Source organism: Eleutherodactylus coqui, chromosome 4 (assembly GCF_035609145.1).
Source record: "Eleutherodactylus coqui strain aEleCoq1 chromosome 4, aEleCoq1.hap1, whole genome shotgun sequence".
Classification (NCBI taxonomy): domain Eukaryota; kingdom Metazoa; phylum Chordata; class Amphibia; order Anura; family Eleutherodactylidae; genus Eleutherodactylus; species Eleutherodactylus coqui.
Genome location: NC_089840.1, coordinates 110,557,091 through 110,583,168, shown reverse-complemented (window position 1 = coordinate 110,583,168; position 26,078 = coordinate 110,557,091). Strand labels below are relative to the sequence as shown.

General features: G+C 43.4%; 1 protein-coding gene across 1 annotated transcript in view; it reads left to right on the top strand.

Moving 5' to 3' along the window:
- DIPK2B (divergent protein kinase domain 2B) overlaps positions 1-23,946 on the top strand; it is a 104,156-nt gene extending 80,210 nt beyond the window's left edge. Inside the window, exons 3-5 of the mRNA XM_066599992.1 lie at positions 16,315-16,488; positions 20,879-21,167; positions 23,011-23,946. Of these exons, the coding sequence (XP_066456089.1) occupies positions 16,315-16,488; positions 20,879-21,167; positions 23,011-23,354 (807 nt within the window). The 3' untranslated portion in view covers positions 23,355-23,946. The remainder of the gene's footprint in view (positions 1-16,314; positions 16,489-20,878; positions 21,168-23,010) is intronic.
- Positions 23,947-26,078: the final 2,132 nt, after the last annotated feature.

Below are 26,078 nucleotides of genomic sequence, written 5' to 3'. Positions count from 1 at the left end.
AAAATATTCACAAAGAAAGGAGCTAGTTTGTGTGAAAAATTCTTTTGCCCTCCTCTGGATCAACTAGGGGTTGAAACAGGCTGAACTAGATGGACATTGTTTTCATTCAGCCTAACATACTATGTTACTAAGTTGTAGGAAATTAGATCAGAACCATCACTTGGGTTGATCATGCCCCACTATCATTGTTATTACACAGGAGGTTTTCTCATTCCCTTTTTTGCCCTAGAGACTTAGTGAGTGCATACTTTTACATCCAGAATACAAATCTAATCTGAAAACCAAATTACAAATGTTTTTTACCATTAACTTCCTAGCGTCTTCTCAGTGTTGAATGCTCATAAAGCTTATGGGAGGCTTGTTTATAAAATATTGTTCATGGGTTAAAAGCAAAAGAAAGGAGTAGTTAACTCTCCTGACCTCCCAAATCAATATCATTGATTCATTAAATAAAGCTAACCCCACGACTCAAAGAACTGAAGAAATATTTAAATTGCGTGCAAAACTCCAGCGCCTTCTGGCTGTAAAACATGATTTAACTTTCCAAAGAATGAATGTGCAATTTTATGCTCATAACAATCATACTAGGGCGCTATTGGCTAAACAACTTAAAAATCTAAAATCTAAACAAAGGATTAGACATCTCTTAGGATTTGATGGTCATAATATTATTATTTACCCCCAAGAAATTTCCAGTACAATTTCCTCATATTATTCTTCTCATTATAATATGAGAAAATACATTAAATACGGACCAACCTCAGCTGAAAGAAAACTCAAGCTTCCTTCTGATCTATAATCTTCCTTGCCTATCACCTGACAAATTAGCCTTCTTTCCGGATCGATCTCTATGTTTGAAGTCCAAAAGACCATTAAAATGTTAAAGCCCTTCGAATCCTCGTGCCCAGATGGATTTTCAAATGATTACTATAAAAAATATTCTTCTCTCCTGTCCCCCTTTTTGGTATCGGTATTAAATGCAGCAATGAATAACTGCACCTTTCGTTCAGAAATGTTAGAAGCCCTAATTGTCACTGTGCCTAAAATTGCCAAAGTAGCCACTTCTCCAGCTAATTTCCGTCTTATCACTTTACCGAACAATGATATTAAAATTTATGCTAAGATCCTTAAAAATAGACTTTTTTCCATTCCCCAACACTGGTAGCTGCAGACCAAGTAGGATTTATTTCACAGAGCAAGCCCCCAATGGGACTTGTAGGTTCCTAAATCTTATTAGAACCACTGAGCTCAATTGTATTAGTTTTAGCCTTAGATGCAGAAAAACCATTTTGACCAGATCCACTGGGGATATTTAGAAGCTCTTTGGAAAAATGTGTTTTTTCAGGCCCCATTAAATCTGCGATTCTGTCATTGTACTCGGTGCCATCTGCAAGGATTTTTACATCTGGATGCATCTCCTCTCTATTTACCATTTCCAATTACACTCAGCCAATTACAGATAGTGCTTAGCTATTCAAGATAGTGCTATTCATTCATGAATAGCTAAGCACTATCTGTAATTGGCTGAGTGCTCAGCCAATAACTAAGCACTAGCTGTTATTGGCTGAGCGCTCAGCCAATCAGCACAGACCTTTCAGGAGGCGGGGATTTTTAAATCCCTGCCTGCTGAAAGTGCTGGATAGCAGTGTCGGGGAGCCAGCCGGAGGATGCGTGTGAGCGGCGGAGAGGTGAGTACTTCTTTTTTTTTACTTTTTTAACCACTTATTTATGATTTTCAGGGAAGGGCTTATATTTCAAGCCCTTCCCAGAAAATCATACTGCAGGGTTTGCAAAAAACCACTTCTTTCAATGGGACCGGCAGCAGCGCCGATCCCATTGAAAGCAATGGGATAGCATGCTGCACTTCTGCCACAGCTGTCACAGCTGTGGAAGAAGTCCGCGGTATTCTCCATATCTTTTCAATGGGGCTAGCGCTGCTGCCGCTGGCCCCATTGACGATACTGGCGATATCCCGGCGTCATCCCGTTTTTTTTCTCGCACTTTGAGGCGAGAGTTTTCACTTGCTCTCGCAGCGCAATGGAGAAAAAAACTCCAGTGGGTGTCCGCCCTTAATTAGAGCCAGTGAAAAATAACTCATCCCACCAAAAAAAAGCACCCATGTAGCTGTGTAACAGGGAAAATAAAAGAGCCATGGTTTTTAAAAGTGGGAAGGAAAAAAGAAAATGAGAAAACAAAAAAGGGCTGCAGTGGGAATGGATTAATAGTGGCATTTTGTGTTGAATTTGGAGAAACCACTTAGTTTTGTTGAACTATTTACATTGTTATTTTTTAAAATTGTAAATAGCTGAAAGTTTACAAGTTTTCAAATAAACCTAATTTGCAATGGGGTTTAATCATTGTTGCAACTTTACATCATCATGTCAGTTAAAGTTCACTGTGGTGTCACCCTATTATTTGCACAATGTAAGACTACCTACACATGGGCAAGCGCGATATCAGTCTGAGAAACTCTGCCTAAGGGCTTTTGTACACAAGCGTATATCAGCTAGCATTTTCACGACCGGTCGATATACGCTTCCATCTAAGCAGTTCCCCCTTCCCTCCCCCTCACCGGCTTTCTGCCTCTCTCCTCCCCTCCGAGTTGTTTGCAATGGGAGTGGGTGGGATGTCGGCAAAGGTAAACTTAGCTCCGCCCCATCCAGCCCCCTCCCATTGCAAACACCAGAGTGGAGGAAAGAGGTAGAGAGGCGGTGAGGGGGAGGTAAGGAGGGAACTGCTGAGATGGAAGCTTATATCAGCCGGCCGTGAAAACACCGGCCGATATACGCTCGTGTAAATAAGCCCTAAATCCTGAAAAAAAAATCCTTTCATACTTGATATGATTTCATATTTTGATATGATTGTACCAGAAAATATTTAACTTTCAGTTAGATTTTAACTTCCAATATTACCTGCTAATATTTGGCCTCATTCAAATGAATGTGTGCATTTCAGCACGCAATACAGCGTGCAAAGCTCGACTGTATTGTACACTCCATTATATGAATGTGAGTTTTTCCTTAAAAAGTTCAAGCTGAGTAAAAGGCTGTGCATTTTTAGTACAGAAAGTCCACACAGAATATCTGCAGCATTTACAGTGCCAGCCATGTGGATGAGATTTGAACAAATCTAATTCACATACTTTAAAAAAAAATTCATGTAGAATTGGTAATTGTTTGCTGCCGATGTCATTACAAATTTGAAATACATGGTGAATCCACAGCATTTCCTATGCAAAATCCATAGTAAAACATGCAACATTTAGTACACTTTTTGACACTGTGAAATCGCTGCAGAAAATCCACATTTATCAGATATTTTGTCAGGCACCTATGATATATATATATATGATATATCCTGCAGATATGTCATGAATGCTTAGGATGGGAAATCTTTTTAAGTACATTTCTTGTGGAATCTGTGGTTCCCAAGCTGTAAGGCTAAATTCACACCTTGAAGATTTGATGGGAATTTTTGCACGGGTTCTATTTCAAAATTCTCATCAAATCTGCTAACATTCTGCATCCAGTCCAAGTGAATTTATACCTCATTCGTATGCTCCAGCAAAATATCTGTAGAAAAATTCCTGGGTATAAGTAGATGATGGGAGAGATCTTTGTATTGTCCACCGATATATTTATACTTAGCTGTCTTTTCTCTAAACTAAATAACCCCAATTTTGATAACCTCTCTGGGTATTATAGTCTGCCAATTCCACTTATTAATTTAGTTGCCCGTCTTCCTGAGTACTGATGCCCAAAACTGTACACAATATTCTATTTGATTTGTAGAGGAAGAACAATGTTCTCGTCATGCGCCCTTAGACCTCTTTGGATGCATCCCATGATTCTATTTGCATTGGTAGCAGCTGCCTGACACTGGTTGAGTTTACAGTTAACTAAAATCCCCAAATCCTTTGCTATGTCAGTTTTACCCAGTGGTTTCCCATTTAGTGTGTAATGGTGACATGTATTTCCCCCATACATGTGCAGAACCTTACATTTATCAGTGTTGAACCCCATTTGTCCATTTTCTGCCCAAACTTCCAGCTTATCCAGATCTGTTTGAAACCATATACTGTCCTTTCTTGTGTTAATTACTTTATATAGTTTTGGATCATCTGCAAATATTGCTATTTTACTGTACAATCCTTTCACAATTTCATTAATAAATATATTAAAAAGAATAAAAAAAATAGGGCCCAATACTGACCTCTGTGGTACCCCCTGGTAATGGCGACCCAATCAAAGTAGGAACCATTAATAACAATTCTCTATTTTCTATCATTGAGCAAGCTACTTATATACTTATACATATTCTCATCCAAACAAAGTACTCTAATTTTATATACCAACCTTTTATGCAGCACAGTATTAAATGCTTTGGAAAAGTTCAGATATACAAAATCCAATGACTCTTCCTGATCCAGTCTAGAACTTACCTCCTTGAAGAAGCTGATCAGATTGGTTTGGCAGGAGTGACCCCTCAGAAACCCATGCTGATATGGAGACATGCAGCTAGTTTCATTGAGTTACTCCAGCATAGCATCTCTTAGAAATTCCTCAAATATTTTGCCCCAATAGAATTAGACTTACCGACCTGTAGTTACTAGGTCTTTTTCTAAAATATAAGAAGCAATAGTCTGTCTATCAAATTACTTAGTTCCTCTACAACCTGGGGGTGTGTGTTATTGGGACACAACAATTTGTCTGTTTTAATCTTTTTAAGGTAGTTCTGCACTTATCACTCTGCTTTTCACCTGACATTTCATTTTCCTGAGTGAATACACTGGTGTGAAAACTATTTAATAGATTTGCTTTCTACTCCTCACCCTCTACAATTTTTCCCTCATTCCTTTTTACAGGGTCAACACTTTACTTTTGTAGTTATATTTCGTTATATTTTTACTATTTATATAGTTGAAGAACAGTTTAGCCTTAATCAAGTTATTACACTTTGTCGATGTGTCTGTCTTCTATCTTTAACTTTGCTGCTTTTATTTGTTTTTTACGTGATTTAATTTTTTTTTCTTATAGCTTTTTAGTGCTTTTCTACTGTCTTCTTGTTTTATTTTCGTTGCTCATTTCCCCATCTACATCTGTATTGAGCCATATTGGTTTTCTTCTAATCTTACCCCTTTTATTCCTGTAAGGTATGAAATGCTCCTGTAAGGTACTACAATTAGTATCTAACATGGTTTTAACCCCTTAGTGACGGAGCTTTTTTGCTTTTTTCCATTTTTGTTTTTTCCTACTCCCTTTTAAAAAATCGTAGCTCCTTAATTTATCCATAGCCGTCGCTGTATGTGGGCTTGTTTTTTGCGGGATGAGTTGTATTTTTCAATGGCATCATTTATTGTACCATATAATTTACTAAAAAACTTTTTAAAAATTCTTAGCGGAGAGAAATGGAAAAAAAATGACATTCCACCATCTTTCGGTGCATCCTGTTTCTACAGCATACAAATTGCAACAAAAACGACCTGATATTTTTATTCTATGGGTCAGTACGATTGCTACGATACCAAACTTGTATAGTATTTTTTTTGCTGTAGTACTTTTTTTTTTTTTTTTAAGATATTTAATTTTTTTCAATTATTTTCTGCGGAAATTTTGTGCGCGCAATACCTTTTTTATTTTTTCGTCGACGTAGTTGAGCAAGGGTTCATTTTTTGCGGGATGTCCTGAAGTTTCCGATAGTATCAATTTGGAATACATATGACTTTTTGATCGCTTTTTATTGCGTTTTTTCTGGGAGACAGGGTAACTAAAAAAGTGTATTTCTGGCGTTCTTTATTTTTTTTTTTTCAGACGACGTTCACCGTGCGGGAAAAATAATGCACTACTTTGATAGATCGGACTTTTTTAATAATGGATATGGCAAAAGGGGGGTGATTTAAACTTTTATAACTTTTTTTTTTTTTAACAATTAAAAAAACTTTATTGATTATTTTTTTTACATTACTTTGAAGTCCCCCTGGGGGACTTTAACATGCGATGCTTTGATCGCTCCTGCAGTATGACGTAATGCTATAGCATTACATCATACTGCTTTTTTACAGGCAGTCTTTCAAGACACCCTGTGTGGATAGCTTGATAGGCAGTCTGCTAAGGCAGCCCTGGGGCCATTCATTAGGCCCCCGGCTGCCATGACACCTGCACAGCTCCCCCAATCTCACCGCGGGGGGGCGGTCGTGCGGGAGCCCGAACAGCGTTCGGGGGATTTAAATGCCGCTGTCAGAATTGACAGCGGCATTTAAAGGGTTAATAGCCGCGATCGGCCGAACGGCCAAGCGCAGCTATTGCCCGCGGGTGTCAGCTGTAATAAACAGCTGATGCCCGCGCTGTATGGAGGGAGATAGCGCCGCTACCTCCCTCCATACACGTCCCGCAACAGCAGGGCGTAGTTTTACGATAGGGCTGTCACTAAGGGGTTAAAGATTTCCTTTGTACTGTCTATATTCTTATTTTTGAGGACATTGTCCCAATCAATAAAGCTCAGGGCATCTCTACAGTGATTGAACTTTGCCTTTCCAAAGTTTAGTAGTTTTTTTGTGGCTCTGACACAAAACACCCTATTGAAAGGCAAGTAGAAATGTATTATATTATGGTCACTATTTCATACGTGCCCCCCAATCTGCATCTCTGTTATTCTGTCAGGTCTGTTGGTTAATATTAAGTCCAAATTTGCTGTTCATCTAGTTGGGTTCTGCACCAGTTGGAAAAGGTAGTTATCTTTAGTAGAGATGAGCGAGCACCAAAATGCTCGTTACTCGGGACGAAATTATCGCGATGCTTGAGGGTTCGTTTCGAGTAACGAACCCCATTGAAGTCAATGGGCGACTCGAGCATTTTTGGATATCGCCGATGCTCGCTAAGGTTTCCATTTGTAAAAATCTGGGCAATTCAAGAAAGTGATGGGAACGACACAGCAACGGATAGGGCAGGCGAGGGGCTACATGTTGGGCTGCATCTCAAGTTCCCAGGTCCCACTATTAAGCCACAATAGCGGCAAGAGTGGGTCCCCTCCCTCCCAACAACTTTTACTTCTGAAAAGCCCTCATTTACAATGCATACCTTAGCTAAGCACAACACTACCTCCAACAAAGCACAATCACTGCCTGCATGACACTTCACTGCCACTTCTCCTGGGTTACATGCTGCCAAACTCCCCCCCCCCCCCCCGCACGACGCAGTGTCCACAGCGCACACCAAAGTGTCCCTGCGCAGCCTTCAGCTGCCCTCATGCCACACCACCCTCATGTCTATTTATAAGTGCGTCTGCCATGAGGAGGAACCGCAGGCACACACTGCAGAGGGTTGGCACGGCTAGGCAGCGACCCTCTTTAAAAGGGGCGGGGCGATAGCCCACAATGCTGTACAGAAGCAATGAGAAATATAATCCTGTGCCACCGCCATCAGGAGCTGCACACGTGGGCATAGCAATGGGGAACCTATGTGCCACACACTATTCATTCTGTCAAGGAGTCTGCATGCCCCAGTCAGACTGCGTTTTTTTATAAATAGTCACAGGCAGGTACAACTCCGCAATGGGAATTCCGTGTGCACCCACAGCATGGGTGGCTCCCTGGAACCCACCCGCTGTACATAAATGTATCCCATTGCAGTGCCCTGGACAGCAGAGCTAACGTCAGATTAAATGCAGATGGGCTTCGGCCCAAACTGCATACCCCAGTCAGGCTCGAGTTTTTTATAAGTATACACAGGCACGTACATCTCCCTAATGGGAAGTCCATGTGGACCGACAGCATTGGTGGGTCCCTGGAAGCCACTGGCGGTACATAAATATATCCCATTGCAGTGCCCAGCACAGCTGATGTAACCTCAGCTTTAATGCAGGTGGGCAAAAAATTAATTGGATTACACTGTAGGCGAGGGCCCAAAAAAATTGGTGTACCAACAGTACTAATGTACCTCAGAAAAATTGCCCATGCCCAACCAAGAGGGCAGGTGAAACCCATTAATCGCTTTGGTTAATGTGGCTTAATTGGTAACTAGGCCTGGAGGCAGCCCAGTTAAAATAAAAATTGGTTCAGGTGCAAGTTTCAACGCTTTAATGAGCATTGAAACATATAAAAATTGTTTACAAAACTTATATGACTGAGCCTTGTGGGCCTAAGAAAAATTGCCCGTTCAGCGTGATCACGTCAGGTTTCAGGAGGAGGAGCAGGAGGAGGAGGATGAATAGAATACACAAATTGATGAAGCAAAAAGGTCCCCGTTTTTGATGGTGATAGAGAACGATGCTTCCATCCGCGGGTGCAGCCTACGTATTGCTTAGGTATCGCTGCTGTCCGCTGGTGGAGAAGAGAAGTCTGGGGAAATCCAGGCTTTGTTCATCTTGATGAGTGTAAGCCTGTCGGCACTGTCGGTTGACAGGCGGGTACGCTTATCCGTGATGATTCCCCCAGCCGCACTAAACACCCTCTCTGACAAGACGCTAGCCGCAGGACAAGCAAGCACCTCCAGGGCATACAGCGTGAGTTCAGGCCACGTGTCCAGCTTCGACACCCAGTAGTTGTAGGGGGCAGAGGCGTCACCGAGGACGGTCGTGCGATCGGCTACGTACTCCCTCACCATCCTTTTACAGTGCTCCCGCCAACTCGGCCTTGACTGGGGAGCGGTGACACAGTCTTGCTGGGGAGCCATAAACCTGGCAAAGGCCTTGGAGAATGTTCCCCTGCCTGCGCTGTACATGCTGCCTGATCTCTGCGCCTCCTCTGCTACCTGGCCCTCGGAACTGCACCTTCTGCCACTAGCGCTGTCGGATGGGAATGTTACCATCAGTTTGTCCGCCAGGGTCCTGCGGTATAGCATCACTCTCGAACCCCTTTCCTCTTCGGGTATGAGAGTGGAATGGTTCTACTTATACCGTGGGTCGAGCAGTGTGTACACCCAGTAATCCGTAGTGGCCAGAATGCGTGTAACGCGAGGGTCTCAAGAAAGGCATCCTAACATGAAGTCAGCCATGTGTGCCAGGGTACCTGTATGCAACACATGGCTGTTCTCACTAGGAAGATCACTTTCAGGATCCTCCTCCTCCTCCTCAGGCCATACACGCTGAAAGGATGACAGGCAAGCAGCATGGGTATCCTCAGCAGTGGGCCAAGCTGTCTCTTCCCCCTCCTCCTCATGCTCCTCCCCCTCCTCCTCAATGCGCTGAGATATAGACATGAGGGTGCTCTGACTATCCAGCGACATACTGTCTTCCCCCGCCTCCGTTTCCGAGTGCAAAGCGTCTGCCTTTATGCTTTGCAGGGAACTTCTCAAGAGGTATAGCAGAGGAATGGTGACGCTAATGATTGCAGCATCTCCGCTCACCATCTGGGTAGACTCCTCAAAGTTTCCAAGGACCTGGCAGATGGCTGCCAACCAGGCCCACTCTTCTGTAAAGAATTGAGGAGGCTGACTCCCACTACGCCGCCCATGTTGGTGTTGGTATTCCACTATAGCTCTACGCTGCTCATAGAGCCTGGCCAACATGTGGAGCGTAGAGTTCCACCGTGTGGGCACGTCGCACAGCAGTCGGTGCACTGGCAGATTAAACCGATGTTGCAGGGTCCGCAGGGTGGCAGCGTCCGTGTGGGACTTGCGGAAATGTGCGCTGACCCGGCGTACCTTTCCGAGCAGGTCTGACAAGTGTGGGTAGCTTTTCAGAAAGCGCTGAACCACCAAATTAAAGACATGGGCCAGGCATGGCACGTGCGTGAGGCTGCCGAGCTGCAGAGCCGCCACCAGGTTACGGCCGTTGTCACACACGACCATGCCCGGTTGGAGGCTCAGCGGCAAAAGCCAGCGGTCGGTCTGCTCTGTCAGACCCTGCAGCAGTTCGTGGGCCATGTGCCTCTTCTCTCCTAAGCTGAGTAGTTTCAGCACGGCCTGCTGACGCTTGCCCACCGCTGTGCTGCCACGCCGCGCGACACTGACTGCTGGCGACGTGCTGCTGCTGCTGACACATCTTGATTGCGAGACAGAGGTTGTGTTGGAGGAGGAGGAGGGTGGTTTAGTGGAGGAAGCATACACCGCCGCAGATACCAGCACCGAGCTGTGGCCCGCAATTCTGGGGGTGGGTAGGACGTGAGCGGTCCCAGGCTCTGACTCTGTCCCAGCCTCCACTAAATTCACCCAATGTGCCGTCAGGGAGATATAGTGGCCCTGCCCGCCTGTGCTTGTCCACGTGTCCGTTGTTAAGTGGACCTTGGCAGTAACCGCGTTGGTGAGGGCACGTACATTGTTGCGGGAGATGTGGTCGTGCAGGGCTGGGACAGCACATCGGGAAAAGTAGTGGCGACTGGGAACCGAGTAGCGCGGGGCCGCCGACGCCATCATGCTTTTGAAAGCCTTCGTTTCCACAAGCCTATACTGCAGCATCTCCAGGCTGATCAATTTGGCTATGTGCACGTTTAACGCTTGAGCGTGCGGGTGTGTGGCGGCGTACTTGCGCTCAAACAGTTGCGCTAGCGACGTCTGGACGCTGCGCTGAGAGACATTGCTGGATGGGGCCGAGGACAGCGGAGGTGAGAGTGTGGGTGCAGGCCGGTAGGCACTCGTGCCTGTGTCCTCAGTGGGGGGTTGGATCTCAGTGGCAGGTTGAGGCACAGGGGGAGAGGCAGTGGTGCAAACCGGAGGCGGTGAACGGCCTTCGTCCCACCTTGTGGGGTGCTTGGCCATCATATGCCTGCGCATGCTGGTGGTGGTGGCTCCCCAGCTGATCTTGGCGCGACAAAGGTTGCACACTACTGTTCGTCGGTCGTCAGGCGTCTCTGTGAAAAACTGCCACACCTTAGAGCACCTTGGCCTCTGCAGGGTGGCATGGCGCGAGGGGGCGCTTTGGGAAACAGTTGGTGGATTATTCGGTCTGGCCCTGCCTCTACCCCTGGCCACCGCACTGGCTCAGCCTGTGCCCACACCCTGACTTGGGCCTCCGCGTCCTCGCCCGCGTCCACGTCCTCTAGGCCTACCCCTACCCCTCAGCATGCTGTATTACCAGTAGTGCAGAAACAGAACGCTGTAATTAAATGTGCCGCTTATTGGCCTGTGGTTGGAGGCTGACTTCGCTTACGGAACGCACAGCAGAGCCAGGAAAGAATTTTGCGCAAGCCTGCTGTAACACTTAGCTGGCTGCGTATGAATTAGGACAATTACACCCAGCAGAGACCCAGTACACTGAGGACGGTCACAGGCAGCCCAAATAGATTTTTTTCCCCAAATGTTTTTGGAAAGGCCCACTGCCTATATACACTAAATATGTCTTCTGTCCCTGCCTCACCACTACTGGCCCTGCACTATGTAAAATTACTGCAGACTGTTTCACTGTGGACAGGAATACAGCGGTGATGTAACAGGCAACACAGAGCCAGGAAAGAATTTTGCGCAAGCCTGCTGTAACACTTAGCTGGCTGCGTATGAATTAGGACAACTACCCCCAGCAGAGACCCAGTACACTGAGGATGGTCACAGGCAGCCCAAATAGATTTTTTTTCCCAAATGTTTTTGGAAAGGCCCACTGCCTATATACACTAAATATGTCTTCTGTCCCTGCCTCACCACTACTGGCCCTGGACAATGTAAAATAACTGCAGGACGCAATGCTCTGCACGGCCGATATACAAAAAAAAAAAAAAGTGCAACACTGCAAAAAGCAGCCTCCACACTACTGCACAGGGTTAGATGTGGCCCTAAGAAGGACCGTTGGGGTTCTTGAAGCCTAAAATAACTCCTAACACTCTCCCTATAGCAACTCCAGCAAGACAGCACTTTCCCTGAACTATGTCAGAATGCATCTGTGCCGAGCCGCGGGAGGGGCCGATTTATATACTCGGGTGACACCTGATCTCGCCAGCCACTCACTGCAGGGGGGTGGTATAGGGCTTGAACGTCGCAGGGGGAAGTTGTAATGCCTTCCCTGTCTTTCTATTGGCCAGAAAAGCGCGCTAACGTCTCAGAGATGAAAGTGAAAGTAACTCGAACATCGCGTGGTACTCGTCTCGAGTAACGAGCATCTCGAACACGCTAATACTCAAACGAGTATCAAGCTCGAACGAGTACGTTCGCTCATCTCTAATCTTTAGTTACTGACAAAAATTCATTTCCTTGAGATCAGCAGTTTTCAGTTTCCCAGATTAAGTCCGCCAAATTAATTACCTCATTGTGATTTGCCTTAGTAATCCATTTTCAGTGGCTTCTGTTATATTTGGTGGACTATGGCAAATCCCCATAAAAATGTTATTATTTTTCCATCTACGTATTTCTAGCCATAGAGCATCCATATATTCATATTCATTTCACTCACATATATCTTCACAGAGTGTGGGCTTTAAACAGGACTTTACATAAACACAAATCTCTTCCCTTTTCCATTCTTTTTATCCCTTCTGAACAAACTATAAGTTTGTAAATTAACCACACAGTCAAAGCTTTCATCCAACCAGGTCTCAGTTATTCCTACTATGTCATAGTTCTCCTCAGATATTATTACTTCCAACCTTGTCAACCTTGTTGGTCAGACTTGTAGCATTAGTCACCATACAGTATAGAGGTTTTTTGTTATTTTTTATTTTAAGTGTATCACTATTAACTGTTCTGCCAGTTCTAACTGTACTAAACGCTACAATTTTTACTACTTAGTCTCAGACCACTGTCTATACTATCTTCCTTTCTTTCTCTCTAGTTGCCCTCCCCCCAGTCCCTAGTTTAAACATTCCTCCAACCTTCTAGCCATCTTCTTCCTCAGCACAGCTACACTCTCCCTGCTAAGATGGAGCCCATCCCTACAGTAGAACCTGTAGCCAACAGCAAAGTTGGCTTAGTTTTCCAAGAACCCAAATCTCTCCTTCCTACACCAACTCTTGAGCACTTGCTTACCTCCCCAATCTCCCACTGCCTTTCTATCTGTGTGGCATGTGATACAGGTAGTACTTCAGAAAATACTACTTTGGAGGTCCTTGCCCTAAGTTTTTATCCTGAAATTGTTTTTAATGACCTTCCATCTACCTCTAACTTTGTCATCAGTGCCAATGTGCACCATGACTGCTCGATCCTCACCAGCCTCCCCTCCCAGTAATTTGTCACCTTGATCCGTGATGTGTCGAACTGAAGCACCAGGAAGACCACTCACTGTTCAACAATCCCATTTTTCATGGAAGATTGTCCTGTCTGTCCCCATAATAATTGAGCCTCCCCTACTACTAGGACCTGTCTTGCCTTCCCTGTACTCCTATTCCTCTTCTAACTGGAGCAGACATTCCCTGGCCAGAGAGGGTATGTCATGCTGAAGTAGTGCTAACTCTGCAATGGTATTCCTCCCATCTGCCAACTTTGCAAACTTGTTGTAGCATGGCAGTTCAGGACTAGCCTCATTGGAACTATTTACTCTACCCCCCCCCCTTATAACTGTCATCTAGCTAGCTGCCTGATCATCTTGCACTCCCATGCTACCATCTACCCCCACATCTGCCCTGAGTGTCTGCCAATGAGCAGCAAACACTTTCCATGTTGTCAATAGATCTCAATATTGTCTGGACTTCCAAAAATGCTCACATCTTGTACAGCAGTATGCATCCTCAAACAGCTGCTGAGACTGCTTACATGTCACAAGATGTACACTGGACAGCATTGTCAATCATGGAACACAATCTAAATGGGGATGGCACAGATCAAAATTAAGTAAATGAAAAATAACATTAGACACGTAACGCCCATCTAAAGTATCTGAATCTAAAGTCACCCACACTTAAAACAAACTGTACTTTAAATCAAACCACCTTCACAAGCTCAAACGTTCCTAGTTTTGTTTGCGTTAGATAGCTCTCAGCAGCAGTAATCCCTCCAATGAATCCTATTTCATTTGCATACCAAATTTCCCAGAGAAGCATTGCATGAACTTTCAGCACAGAGCTGAATATGCCCTTTTTACTAAGTATGCACACTAGACAGACATTTATTTCTCAACTGAAATTAATGGGAAATGGCATTGTGACTTCTCCAATAGTGTAAAAGAGGGTGTTTTCATTTATACAAGGTAATGACTTAATCACTTTGCAACATTCATGACACAGATAAATTGTATAGAGGTTTAAAAATAGGAAATTTTATTGAAAAAGGTGAAATACTGTGAATTTTCACACATTTCTAAGTCAGTTTGTTAATTTGGAATGGAAATTGTTCATGCCTAACAGCGAAAAAATGTGTTGCTATCAGTCAGAGAGCAAGTATTGCTATCTGCTGAGATGAACTGTTATTTTACAGGGCGCAGCATAAATACAATTTATATGTTAAATGTTTTAAAGGTGAGATTCCAGTAACCCAATATATAAAGTTACTTATTCGACTTCAAAGTAAAACCAACCAAATGAGAGCATATGAGTATTCTACTAGTAATATTTTATTATTATATTTATGTATGTCTACTAGGAAAACTATATATGCAGGGGCGGTCTGAGATGAGAAAAAGATCTGTTTTTGCCTTTAAAGAGCGCTACTTTTGTCTATTGGATATGTCTGGTATTGCAGTTCAAAGTAATATTTAATTGAATGGATGGCAATACTAGGCACAGTCCATGAAAAGCCTATAACAAAGAAGGTTTTGGGAAAGACTTTCCTAATCTCACAGGACCAGATCAGACCTTGTCCTGTTGGTGCCACTAAATTCATCAGTCGTGCATTGAGATATAATGTGGTCAGGTGCACAAAGCCTTTACGAGGTTGGCTCAATAACAATATCAGCTATCCACAGGATAGGTAATAAATATATGATCTCTAGGGGTCTGACTGCGAGGGCCTCCACTGATCACTAGAATATGGATCCCGAGTCCCCAATGTGAATGATGCCGTGGTGGTCATAGATGTGCACTACCACTCCATTCATTATTTATGGGACTTAAAGAGATACCTAAGTGCTGCCCTGCCTCCTCAATGAAAAATTGCAAATTATGACACTTGCTGTATTCATGCTATAATCTGTGACTTTAGCACGTTTACAAAGGGGTGAAACAAGTTGACAGGGCCACCATTGCTCCTGTAGATTTACTATCATTTACGTCAGAAATTGGCATAAATCATAAGTGCAAATCTAAACATAGTCATAATAATGTCTGCCGCATGGGCAGCTAAAGATATGCAAACTTTATTAGAATGTGTGCACCTCTTAAACTAAAATATATTGGAGTAAAATGCACCAAATTACTAAGACTGACATACAAAGTCTACAAAGGTTTCTCCCCATGTGTTTTTCATGACAATATAAATCTTTTTTAGCAACTCCCATAACACGGTGGAATTGTAATGTACTTATGTTTAAACTGAAATTCCATCATTCATTACTAGCAATTTCCTAATACATACAATTACCTTGATTGTTCCATTCATATAGAAGATATTTCAAAAACAGTGCCACTCTTGTCCATGGGTGGTGACCAGTATTGCAGCTCAGACCCACTCATCTGAATAGTGAAAGGCTGCAACACCAGACATCGCTCAAGAACAAGAGTGGCACTATTTCTGGAAAATAAACAGGCCCCTTTTTCTAATCCCAGCTAACCTTTCCAAGGGGAAGCTTCACATACACATAAGATAAAATTCAGCCGACCATCATCTGAAAATTTTACAAGATGGCTGATGGCAGACTTCTGGCTACTGAAAATGTAGTCCACCCAGTTGGGAAATTTCCACCGAGGCTAGCCAAAAAATACAAGTTTATAGCATAATTGGGCAAGCCCTGTGTGGTTTTTTTTATAAACTAGTTCTTGGATTGGTCAATTTTTTTTTGCATGTTGCTGGTGGAATCATTTGAAAAAAATGACCACAAGGTCGATCATTATCTCAGGTGCATGGTCTTTTTTAGGGTCTATTCATATTGAATTTGCACTATACGAGCCGCAAGTTTTCCTAACATGTAAGCTCGATGGGCCTAACAGAGACCAAAAGAGTGTTTTTTGGCATCCGCTGTGTACAGTTTGTATCAATGTATGGAAAAGCTCAACCTGCTGTGTTATCTTATGGAATGGTTCACTGTAAAAAGTCATATATAGCGCAGCATGCATTATTTATACTTGAAGCCTAAGGCTGACAACTATATATCATACAGTAGCATATGTACAGGTTCTACAGATGGGTATGACTGTATGTTGGGTGGTTTTTCTGGCGTATGTGCCGACCATGCAATGGGTACACATATTGGTCAATAAAATGATGATCTAGTCACATGATTATTTCTAGATTGTAAATAATCTGATTAAGATTGTTTTTCTTCTATTATTATATATTTATATATTTCTTGCTGATCTGTATTTTCTAGGGTCTACCAGTTCAATTTCTTCGCTGCCCCTCGCAACGACTTTTAGATCGAATCGTACGGCGCTATTGTGAAGTGTTTGATGCTGGTAGCGTCTACATGACCCATCTGACAGATAAGGACAGATTGAGATTGCTATATACACTCTCAGTCAATATATACCCAATTGTTTTGCAGGTAAGTTTTAACTATTTTTTAGTTATCAAAATAAGGTCATTTATACTAGATTGTGTTCACTAGGCTGTATGTGAGAGACAGTTTGCAAATGTTTGCACTCAATACTGATAGGCTGCCACTCAACTTTTTGCGCTAGAGGGTGCTGTGTTGAATGATAAAGGTACAATTTATAATGAATTTTAACATAAGAACAGTATTTTTTAATCTAAGTGTAAAATGTTTTGCACTAGAGATGAGCGAGTATACTCGCTAAAGGCAATTGCTCGAGCGAGCATTGCCTTTAGCGAGTATCTCCCCCGCTCGAGACTGCAGGTTCAGGTGCCGGCGCGGGGGAGCGGTGAGTAGCGGCTGTCAGCAGGAGGGAGCGGGGGGGAGAGAGGGAGAGAGAGATCTCCCCTCCGTTCTGCCCCACTCTCCTCCGCAGCTCCATGCCCGCTGCCGGCACCCGAACCTGCAGTCTCGAGCGGGGAGATACTCGCTAAAGGCAATGCTCGCTCGAGCAATTGCCTTCAGCGATTATACTCGCTCATCTATATTTTGCACCAATTCGTTAAATAAATTTCACATTTAAATCTGTTATGTAGTCAGAGTTAAAGAAGATGTCTGGTTTAAAACTATTCAGGTCTCTATTATTTGGGACCTGTATCTAATAATTAGAATGAAGTACCTGCAAAGAGGGTTTCTCTGTCTGGAGGACCCAGCCTGTCTATGGGACACATCTAATTAAAAAGGGATTGCAAAAAGCAGATGTTTTTAAATTAAAGGGATTGTCTCACCAAATCAATGCATCTTAGCCTGGGTTCCCACGGGATGCTTTCCCAGCGGAAATCTCTGCAAAAAACTGTGAGATTTCCACAGAATAAGCGCATCTCCAAACCCGCGACACTTAGCCACAGGTTTTGGAGCGGCTGCACTGCATGCTTTTCCATTGCGGCCGGCTCTCCCATAGAAAGGAGTGGGGCCGCAATGGAAAAAAAAAGAATGGTCATGCTGCGTCCCGGGAAGCCACACCGCAGCGCCGGCTAATGCCGGATTTGCCGCGATGGATTGTCTGCCTCGTGTGGACAAGATTTTTGACAAATCTCGTCCACATGTCTGGCTAATCTGGGGACTAGCAGCCACAGGCGGACTTTCCACAGGGAAATTCCGCTGCAAATCCACCCTGTGTGAACCCAGCCTTAAAGTTTAAGCAGCAGAGGATGCACTATGCATCTCCATCTCATTTATTTCAATGGGACCACCAGAGACAGCCTAGCGCTTCAACTCAGCTATCTCCTAGTGAAGTGAATGGAGCAGTGCTGCACATATGCGTCCTTTACTGCCCACACATCAAGGCGCACTAGGGCTGCATTCTTGATATTGGCTGTGGTAAAACAACTAATAATCCCAGCTGCAGCTACACTAGGGGGGCTTAAGACATACAGAGTTATGTAGCTCGTATAGGGGTTTTCTCATGAAGAGAAACCCAGCTCATGTATGGACATCATAAAGGACACTTGTCCAATCTGGCTCCCTGTCCAGATTAGCCCACAAAAAGTCATTCTGTATGAGCAGCAAATGGTCTGTTGGACTCAAGCCATTCTAGTGCCAACCAACCAACTTGGCTTGGACCAGAACCAGTGTGGTTGGCAGCTGACCCCGATGGACAGAGGTACTGGAGCAAGGCACTGTGAAACAGATAGACCTATAAGCAGGGACTAGAGCTAAGATACATCTAGTGCAAGCTAGGACAGAAGACACAAACGTGGCAATATAAAATGGGAAAATTCGCCCTAGGCTAAAAGGAAAAATGGGAAGACCCCTGCCTAGAAGTGAGGTAGGCTTCCTGACAAGAACTGTCCCGTGGTCTTCACATCAGGACTAACTCTCCCTGTTAAGGCACAGGAGAGGTGTACTGAACAGAGGACACACCACAGTACACACTAAACACAGAAGAGGACTGACTTGCCACAGAGACGAGAATGATGTAAAGACTGGGAGGAGATGAACAAACGCAAACAGACAAAATCACAAAGCAAAGAACATGCTGTACTATCAGAAACAGAGACCAAGTTGAGTGACTTACACAACACACACCAACACTGTGGCAATGAGGAGGGATTCTCAGCTCAGCTAAGTAGAGAGCCAATTGCCCATAACCTACAGCTGAGCTGGGAGCACTGGAGAAAATAACCTCTACATTGTTGGAGAGAAGTGTGCAGCAGTTCAAGTTACAGAGGAGACAGGACGATGCCTCCGTCTGCCAGAATCAGCAGGAAGCAGGCAAGTCTGAGAAGCGAGCCTAATACCTAGAGATACAAATAAAACCAATTGTCTCAATGACTGTTGTGTAGTACCAACCCCCCCTACAGTGGCTGTGGCACCAGCTGGCAAAACCAGCTGTTTGCCATGGGTGCCAGATATGGGACCCAGGGCTTTCAGCTGATAGTTTTAGAAATTCTGAACTTTCTAAAGATGCACATGAGTGAGAAGTACAAAAAATGAAGCCGCACCACTGGTGAAAAAGAAATGAGAAATATATAGGAACAAACTTACCTGGTGTGGTGGTGGTGCCCCCACAATTGCAGGATGTACCACCACACCTAACAGCCTCGATGGCCTTACATATACACCTCAATGGATGAGGAGAGTTCCCGTCTGGTACAGACATCCACTATAGGGAGCATCAATCACAGCTGTCCATTCAAACCAATAGTCCGGAGTCAGCAGGGCTGAGATAATGAAAATACAAAGGCTTTCTGCCTTTGCATTCAAGGACAATTCTCTGTAGAGTAATCAATAACAAGCGGGCCCGTCAACTTCCTATATCAAGAAGTGCAATGATCCACATGGGTGATCCAGAGGACAGGAATGCACAATTTGGATGAACCATTATTGTTAGATTTTATTTAGAAGTGCATACCAACAACTACTTGTGGGGATAAAGTAATAAAATGTAATATAAAATTAAATGGACTCAAAAACAATCAAAATAATGAGAGAAAAACAAGGAAATGTTCTAACATGTTTCGGAGGTTTAGGATGAAGTACTCCCCCTTTCTCCAGAGTAGAAGGGAGTTGACGAAGGAATGCCCACCACCGACGCACCTCCCTGGTAAAGTACGATTTCCAGTGTTCCTTATTCTGTTATTGGTTACTGTACGGAGGATTGTCCTCGAATGCTTTCTGCCTTGTTTTGTTATTATCTCAACCCTTTCTTAAGATGTACAGTAGACTCCTCTTACAAAAGACCCCATTGTTGTTCATATTTACACTACAGTTTTTTTTCCATTTATCGATACATGCAGAAAACGAGATTAAAGTTTATTCTTCATATACAATACTGAGCTTATAAGATGCAATACTTTAATATACAACTATTGCTTTATGAGGGCACAAGGGGGATACTACTTTGACAGCTTTGAGGCTCACACACACATATCTTAGAGGTAAGTATGATGGTGCTCATAAGTAGCTTTCCTACCTGGGGACAATACATTGCCTCGTGGAGACACTATAGAGAGTCACACTCAATATACATGCAGGTGACGATGATGTGTGTAAGGTCAGTGACACAGGGGTGAATTCCAGCTACATTTATGTATCCATAACACGGATTAGTGTCCCGGCCTAACTGTGAGTCTCCGAACCTGAACTCCGAGCATCAGAGGAATCATAGGAAAAAAGGCTGCTGGAATACACTTGTGTGTCGAGCCTAAGGTGTACATCAACATTTAACCCTTTTCAATCCACTGTCTGACGTCTGAAGACATTCTGATTGAAGGCTGTACAGCTCCGATGTCGGTAGACATCTGTCAGGGTATTCTTCTGTATATTACTGGTCGCTCTGTTGTCGAGGGCCTCTCCAGCATGTCCCATACCGCAGTACTGGCTCTAGCCAGCAGACGGCGCCATTGTATAATGGCAGAAAGAGAAAGTCCCCTAGGAAACCCTGTATCCAAAATTGGATTGCAATGGGTTAAAGTGTAGGGATTTCTTCTGCGCTAGTACAGACCACCTGCAAGTAGTGGAGGCTACATTTCTCTGCCTAAAAAGATTTATAAGCATTTGTAAATAATGAGCAAATTAGAGCATTCACTTATTTTGCTGTATAGGCATGACTAATACAGTTCGCCTTCTACAGTATTTATTTCCTATTTCCTATACGGTGCCAACATATTCCACAGCTCATCATTGACATCAGTGGCTGGCCACATTAGGACTGAAAATCTAATTTCCTTATCTTGGTCACACATATGAAACAATTTTAGCCAATCTCTATGTCTTTGGTCAGATTTAAACCCAGCATCCAATTGCTGCAAGACAATATTGCTAACCTTTGAGTTGCCATGTTGACTGTGTGAAATATAATGTATGTCACGTTTGATGCATTTGTTTACTGTTCTTTTAGATCTTTCCAAGAGCAGAGGGATGGCCCTTTTCAAAGTATTTAGGCTCGTGTGGGCGGTTGTTTGTGAGCACAAGTACTGATGCATTGGCATCCTTCAATATCTCTGGTTCAGATATGGCAGCGGATCTGGCATATCAGCTTCTCCAAATTATTCAAAACTTAAGCACCAATGACTTGAACTATTTTTTTTATTTCACATCTATTGATGGTGCAACTTTTGGAATCTTTCATGATGGTCGCTTATTTATAAGAGACACAAGCAAAATGGGAATTATTGACAAACAGCAAGGTAAGTACACACAGTCGCTGAAAATGTCATTTCTTATGAATCAGGACAGTCATGGCCACTTTATACATAGAACAAATGGCACAACTGCACTTGTAAGCGTTGTATTGAGGTGGTGATATAGGTAGGCTGGGTTTTGGATTGCAGATGTAGAAGATTGGGAGGGGCATCTGAGGCTGGTACCCTTAGGGACCTTTCATACAGCACGGAATTATGCCACAGGGTACAGTCAAATCCGCAGCTGCAGAATTCCACAGCAAAGTCTGTGTTGTGCGACCTGTTCCAGGGTATGCCTGTGGCTCGTAATCTGGGTAGCATCGCAGGCGCTATATGGACGCAGCTTTGGGTGGTGGTGGAAGCACACATGGTATGTCTGCACTGAATCCATCAATGTGATAAAATGGCCATGAGAAGAGTCTTTTGATATCATTGATTATTGTCAAGTAGTCTATCATGTCCAGTTTTCCAAGATTCTGGATCTAGCAGAAATGTACAAATAATGGACTTTAATTACACTACAGTCGTTTTAGTTGAACATGTTATAATATAGAAGTCCTAGTATGCTGAAACAATTAAAATCGACTCATTCTAAAAACTGCCAAAAATTGGGTATTTTGCAAGAATAAAGGTAGAAGCCTAAGCATCAGGTAAGAAGATGTTAAGGCCTCATGTCCATAGGGAAAATCAAGTCTGCCGTGGATTCTTTATGCAGAAGACATGAGGCCTAAAAATAGGAATTTACTTACCTGTCCGGACGCTGCCGGATCTTCTTTCTTCGGCCCGGCGGATGTGCTCGGCACGCACTCTTTTTTTTTTTTTAACTCCTGCTCTCCCGCGCTCCATTGCCGGAGAGCAGGAATTCAGCTGCGAGGGTGCCGCAGATCCGGACGGCTTCCATAGGCTTTAATAGAAGCCTGCGGGAGACCTGCACTAAAATGGAGCATGCTGCGGGTGTATTCCCGCACACGCAATCCACGCCTCAAGGGAAAATGACACCTGCAGGTATTTAATTACCTGCAGATGTCCAATGCATCCCTATGGGGCGCGGATTATGCGTGCGGGTGACCCGCTGCGGGTCTGTCCCCGTGGACATGAAGCCTTAGTGGTAGGAAAGATCTGACAATATCATAAGATCAGTGACTCCCAACTGGGGTGCTGCTTACACAGCTGATTTTTAGAAATATTGTGTTCCCTATCACCTCTGAAGTCTTTGCTCTCTCGGCGCCAACTTCACTGGCACCTGGTGGCCATTGGTGGGCAGCATGGCTGGTCAGGTGATTTTCAAGTGGCCAGGGGTGCTCGCTCACTAGACGACACTGGGTGCCTGTAATATTGGAGGAAAAATCATATGTCGTAGTAGCCATGTGTCGTGACACGCCCCTAGCCATGTCTCATGACCACGCACCCTTTTTAATAGGGGTGCACCACAGTAAAAAAAAATTCACACAGGTTCCCCAAGGCTGAAAAGTTTGGGAAACACTGCACTAGATGGATAATTTGAACTTTGTTTGAGTTCTAGGATCTCACTTATTTAATGCCAATCACAATCTGGATGGGTCCAATGGAGCTAGGTTATATAGTATATACAATTTACTAATTACATTAAAGGGATTAACAACATAGTTTTTTTCCCCCAGAAAAAGCACAGCTTTTGTTCATTGGCTATGTCTGGTATTGCAGCTCACTTATATGTGGATGAGCTACAATACCAAGCAAACATATTTTTCTAAACTTATACAACCCTTTAATGGTGGATTTTTGATACTTCCAATTCTGTGCAATTTATTTAGCTCTTTTGCTTGCAGCTGATGTGTTTACAGTTAACATCATCGCTTTTTAATTGCAGAAAAATCAATGTATGAAAAGAAAACCGAAGAAACTGATATTTTCAGCTGTCTGTCATCTGATTGTCCGCCAACACTTTCATCTTGTGCCAATATTACTGAGAAACAGAATGTTATACTGATATGTAAGGATCTTCTCCCTTATTTAATAGCAGGGAAATTTCCTGATTCCACCCAGGAGAGCATTGATAAGCTTCTTAAAGACTGCTCCAAAAACATCACTAATGACCTAGAGGCACGGACGTTTATTAATGAACTAATGGAAATCTTGAGGCCTTGGAGAACATGTGATTCTAGATTTGCATATAGATATCCAGATTGTAAATATAACAGACTGATAGCATGATAATGTTAGTAATAAAGTGATGCCTTAAAAGGGGTTTTCTAGGTAAATACTATTGATGACCTATCCCTAAGATAGGTCATCAATAGTTAATTGGTTGGGGTCCACCACTCGGAATCCCGGCTGATCAGATGTAAACATGACAACACACAGCGGTACAGAGCGGAAGCAGTTGGCTCTGACCCTTGTATAGTGGCTGCCGCTCGTAATTACCGGAACAGCTCTCATTAAAATCAGTAGAAGCTGTGCTGTAATTATCAGTGCTGGCCACTATATAGGGGTGGAAGCTAACTGCTTCCGCTCTGTACCCCTGTGTTCTGTGGTGCTGATCAATTATTGTCCATCAATTGTATTGAGATGTCCACTTCCAAATTGTGTTGTACACAAATAGAATATGCTTTGTTTCCTCCTGATTGTGTCACCAAATATAATACACTTTGATTAAAGTTTTTTCCACTATTTCTATCTATATGCTCTAAAATATTGTGCCATTTACTTCTAGAATATATCTGTACTAGCTGATATACCTGGCTTCACACGAATCAATTACACAGGTGTTTACTTGTTTGCACAGAAAATTTTAGGTTCAAATAAATTTTATTAAACATTTTCAAATTAAGTGTACAATATCATGAATGTAACAAGGATTTTCCGAGGAGGGGGAGTGGGGGGAGAGAGGGTAGGTCTGGGGGATAAGAGGGGGGAAGATTAGTCGTGACTTATATTGTCCAATAGAAGTGGGTGAGTGGGGCTATGGAATTGTCCTTTGGGTCTGTTTCATTTGTTCTGTAGGTCAACCAGTTCACTGTCCTGAGCAAGGCTCGAACTCCATGTCCATTGGAATCACTTTCTGCACAGAAAATTTTCATGAAGTCATGGTTACTTCAGAGGAACTGAGGAATAAAATACGTATACAGAGGAGCGTTAGATTATACTCAGACTACATGTACCTATGTCCCTCTGCAGAATGTGCCACCCTTCCCACTCTCCTCACTTTTTTACCCTTAAAGGTAATATCCCCTTTTATGCAAATGTAACCCCAGACTGGAGGTTGCAGCCCCATCTTAGCCTTAAAGTAATGCTCCATTCCTGCAGTCCATGACTGCTTCCTTATGCATTTCACAGACTTTCAGTATATTCTCCTCAGTATATACACATAGAGGTAAATTAGATTGTTCTCAGTATAAACACATAGAGGTCAGTTAGATTCTCCTCAGTATATACACATGGAGGTGAGGTAGATTCTCCTCAGTATATATACACAGAGGTCTGTTAGATTGCTGTGCAAAATTTCACGCTTGTCTAACATCGGGAAGTTACATTACTTAGGCGTGCACTTACTTTTGCAATTAGCTGTGAATAATCGAGTTGTGACCCCTTTACTTTTCCTATTTAGGACCTAAAGAATGGTCGTGCCAAATTTCATGTTTGTACGACACCGGCAATATATATATATACATATATATGAGGATGTTTTTGTATTTTGATCAATTATATAACTCTGACTTCATGCGACTGCCACTAGAGGCATTTAACTGTATTTGCATTTATACAGATAGCCTCTAACTCTATAGGAGCTCTATAAATCCATGAGTGATGGCTGTACTGCAGGTAGCTAGTATTAACCCATTAAGGACCAAGCGCTGTAAATATACGGCGCTTGGTCCTGTGTTTTAATCCCGGCTAATAGCAGAAATACAGCGCCGGATTAAAGCCTCTGCTCCTGCAATCCAAAACTATCAAAACTATACAAATTATATATCAATTATGATGATGATTTATCCGTTCAGTCGTTGTCGACTTTCGGTCACTTTGTGGATCAGCATACGCCATGCTTCCCTGTCTTTGCCTGCTTCCTTGATAGATTGTCCACAGCCATGTTCGTGTCAAGCTGGATTGTGTCTAGCCAGTGTAGTGGCCCGAAGTAGGGGCCCTCACAGCACTTATGTGACTAATCTCATGCAGTGTGTATTGTCTGTGTATATTGTTACCTGTTGCAATCTATGTGTATTGGCCTAGCCAGGTAATTTACAGGTCATTGTCTGGTGTCCGTATTGTCTAACGTGTCTGTCAGTATATCAATCACCCTAACCCACTTGGTGTCCTGTCAATTACCCCCCTTTAGCTAGCCCTGGGATTAGGTGCTGTAACTTCCATTAGCTCAGGATTGGTTGAGGAAAAAGGGAAGAAGAAGAAAGAAACGTAAGGAGAAAAAGGGGAGAGGAGGAAAAGGAGTGAGCCTCGGGGAAAGTCAGGCCCCAGAAGTAGCACGTTAGGTCTGAGCTCAAAATCCAATTGGAGCTCATGTCAGGTCCAGCGTGCCCCCAAGCTGGATCGTTTCAAGCAGCGCCTGGGCAAATGCAAGTTGTGCGACTGGCCGTAGGAAAGTCTTTTTCCATCCTACGAGATGGTATCTGAGTAAGGGCAGATCCTGCGCAACTGGAAGGAAAATAGGCCTTGTTATCGTGAGTGATCCGCAAATCCTGTGTAATCAGAATTCAGTCTGCTCTACGGCAAGGCCCGCCAGTTCCACTACAAATAACCGCTCAGGGCGACGACTATCTAACTTAGACTGGCCACGTTATCTACTCGCAGAGGGAGAGATGAATAGAGAGAGTTAAGGAATCAAAGACTTGTTATAGGACTGTGTAAAGTGCTGTTGGAGTTTCTACTGTCTGAAAGAAGTGTTCTGTGTATGTAATCTTCATCACCCTACAAGAGATAGTA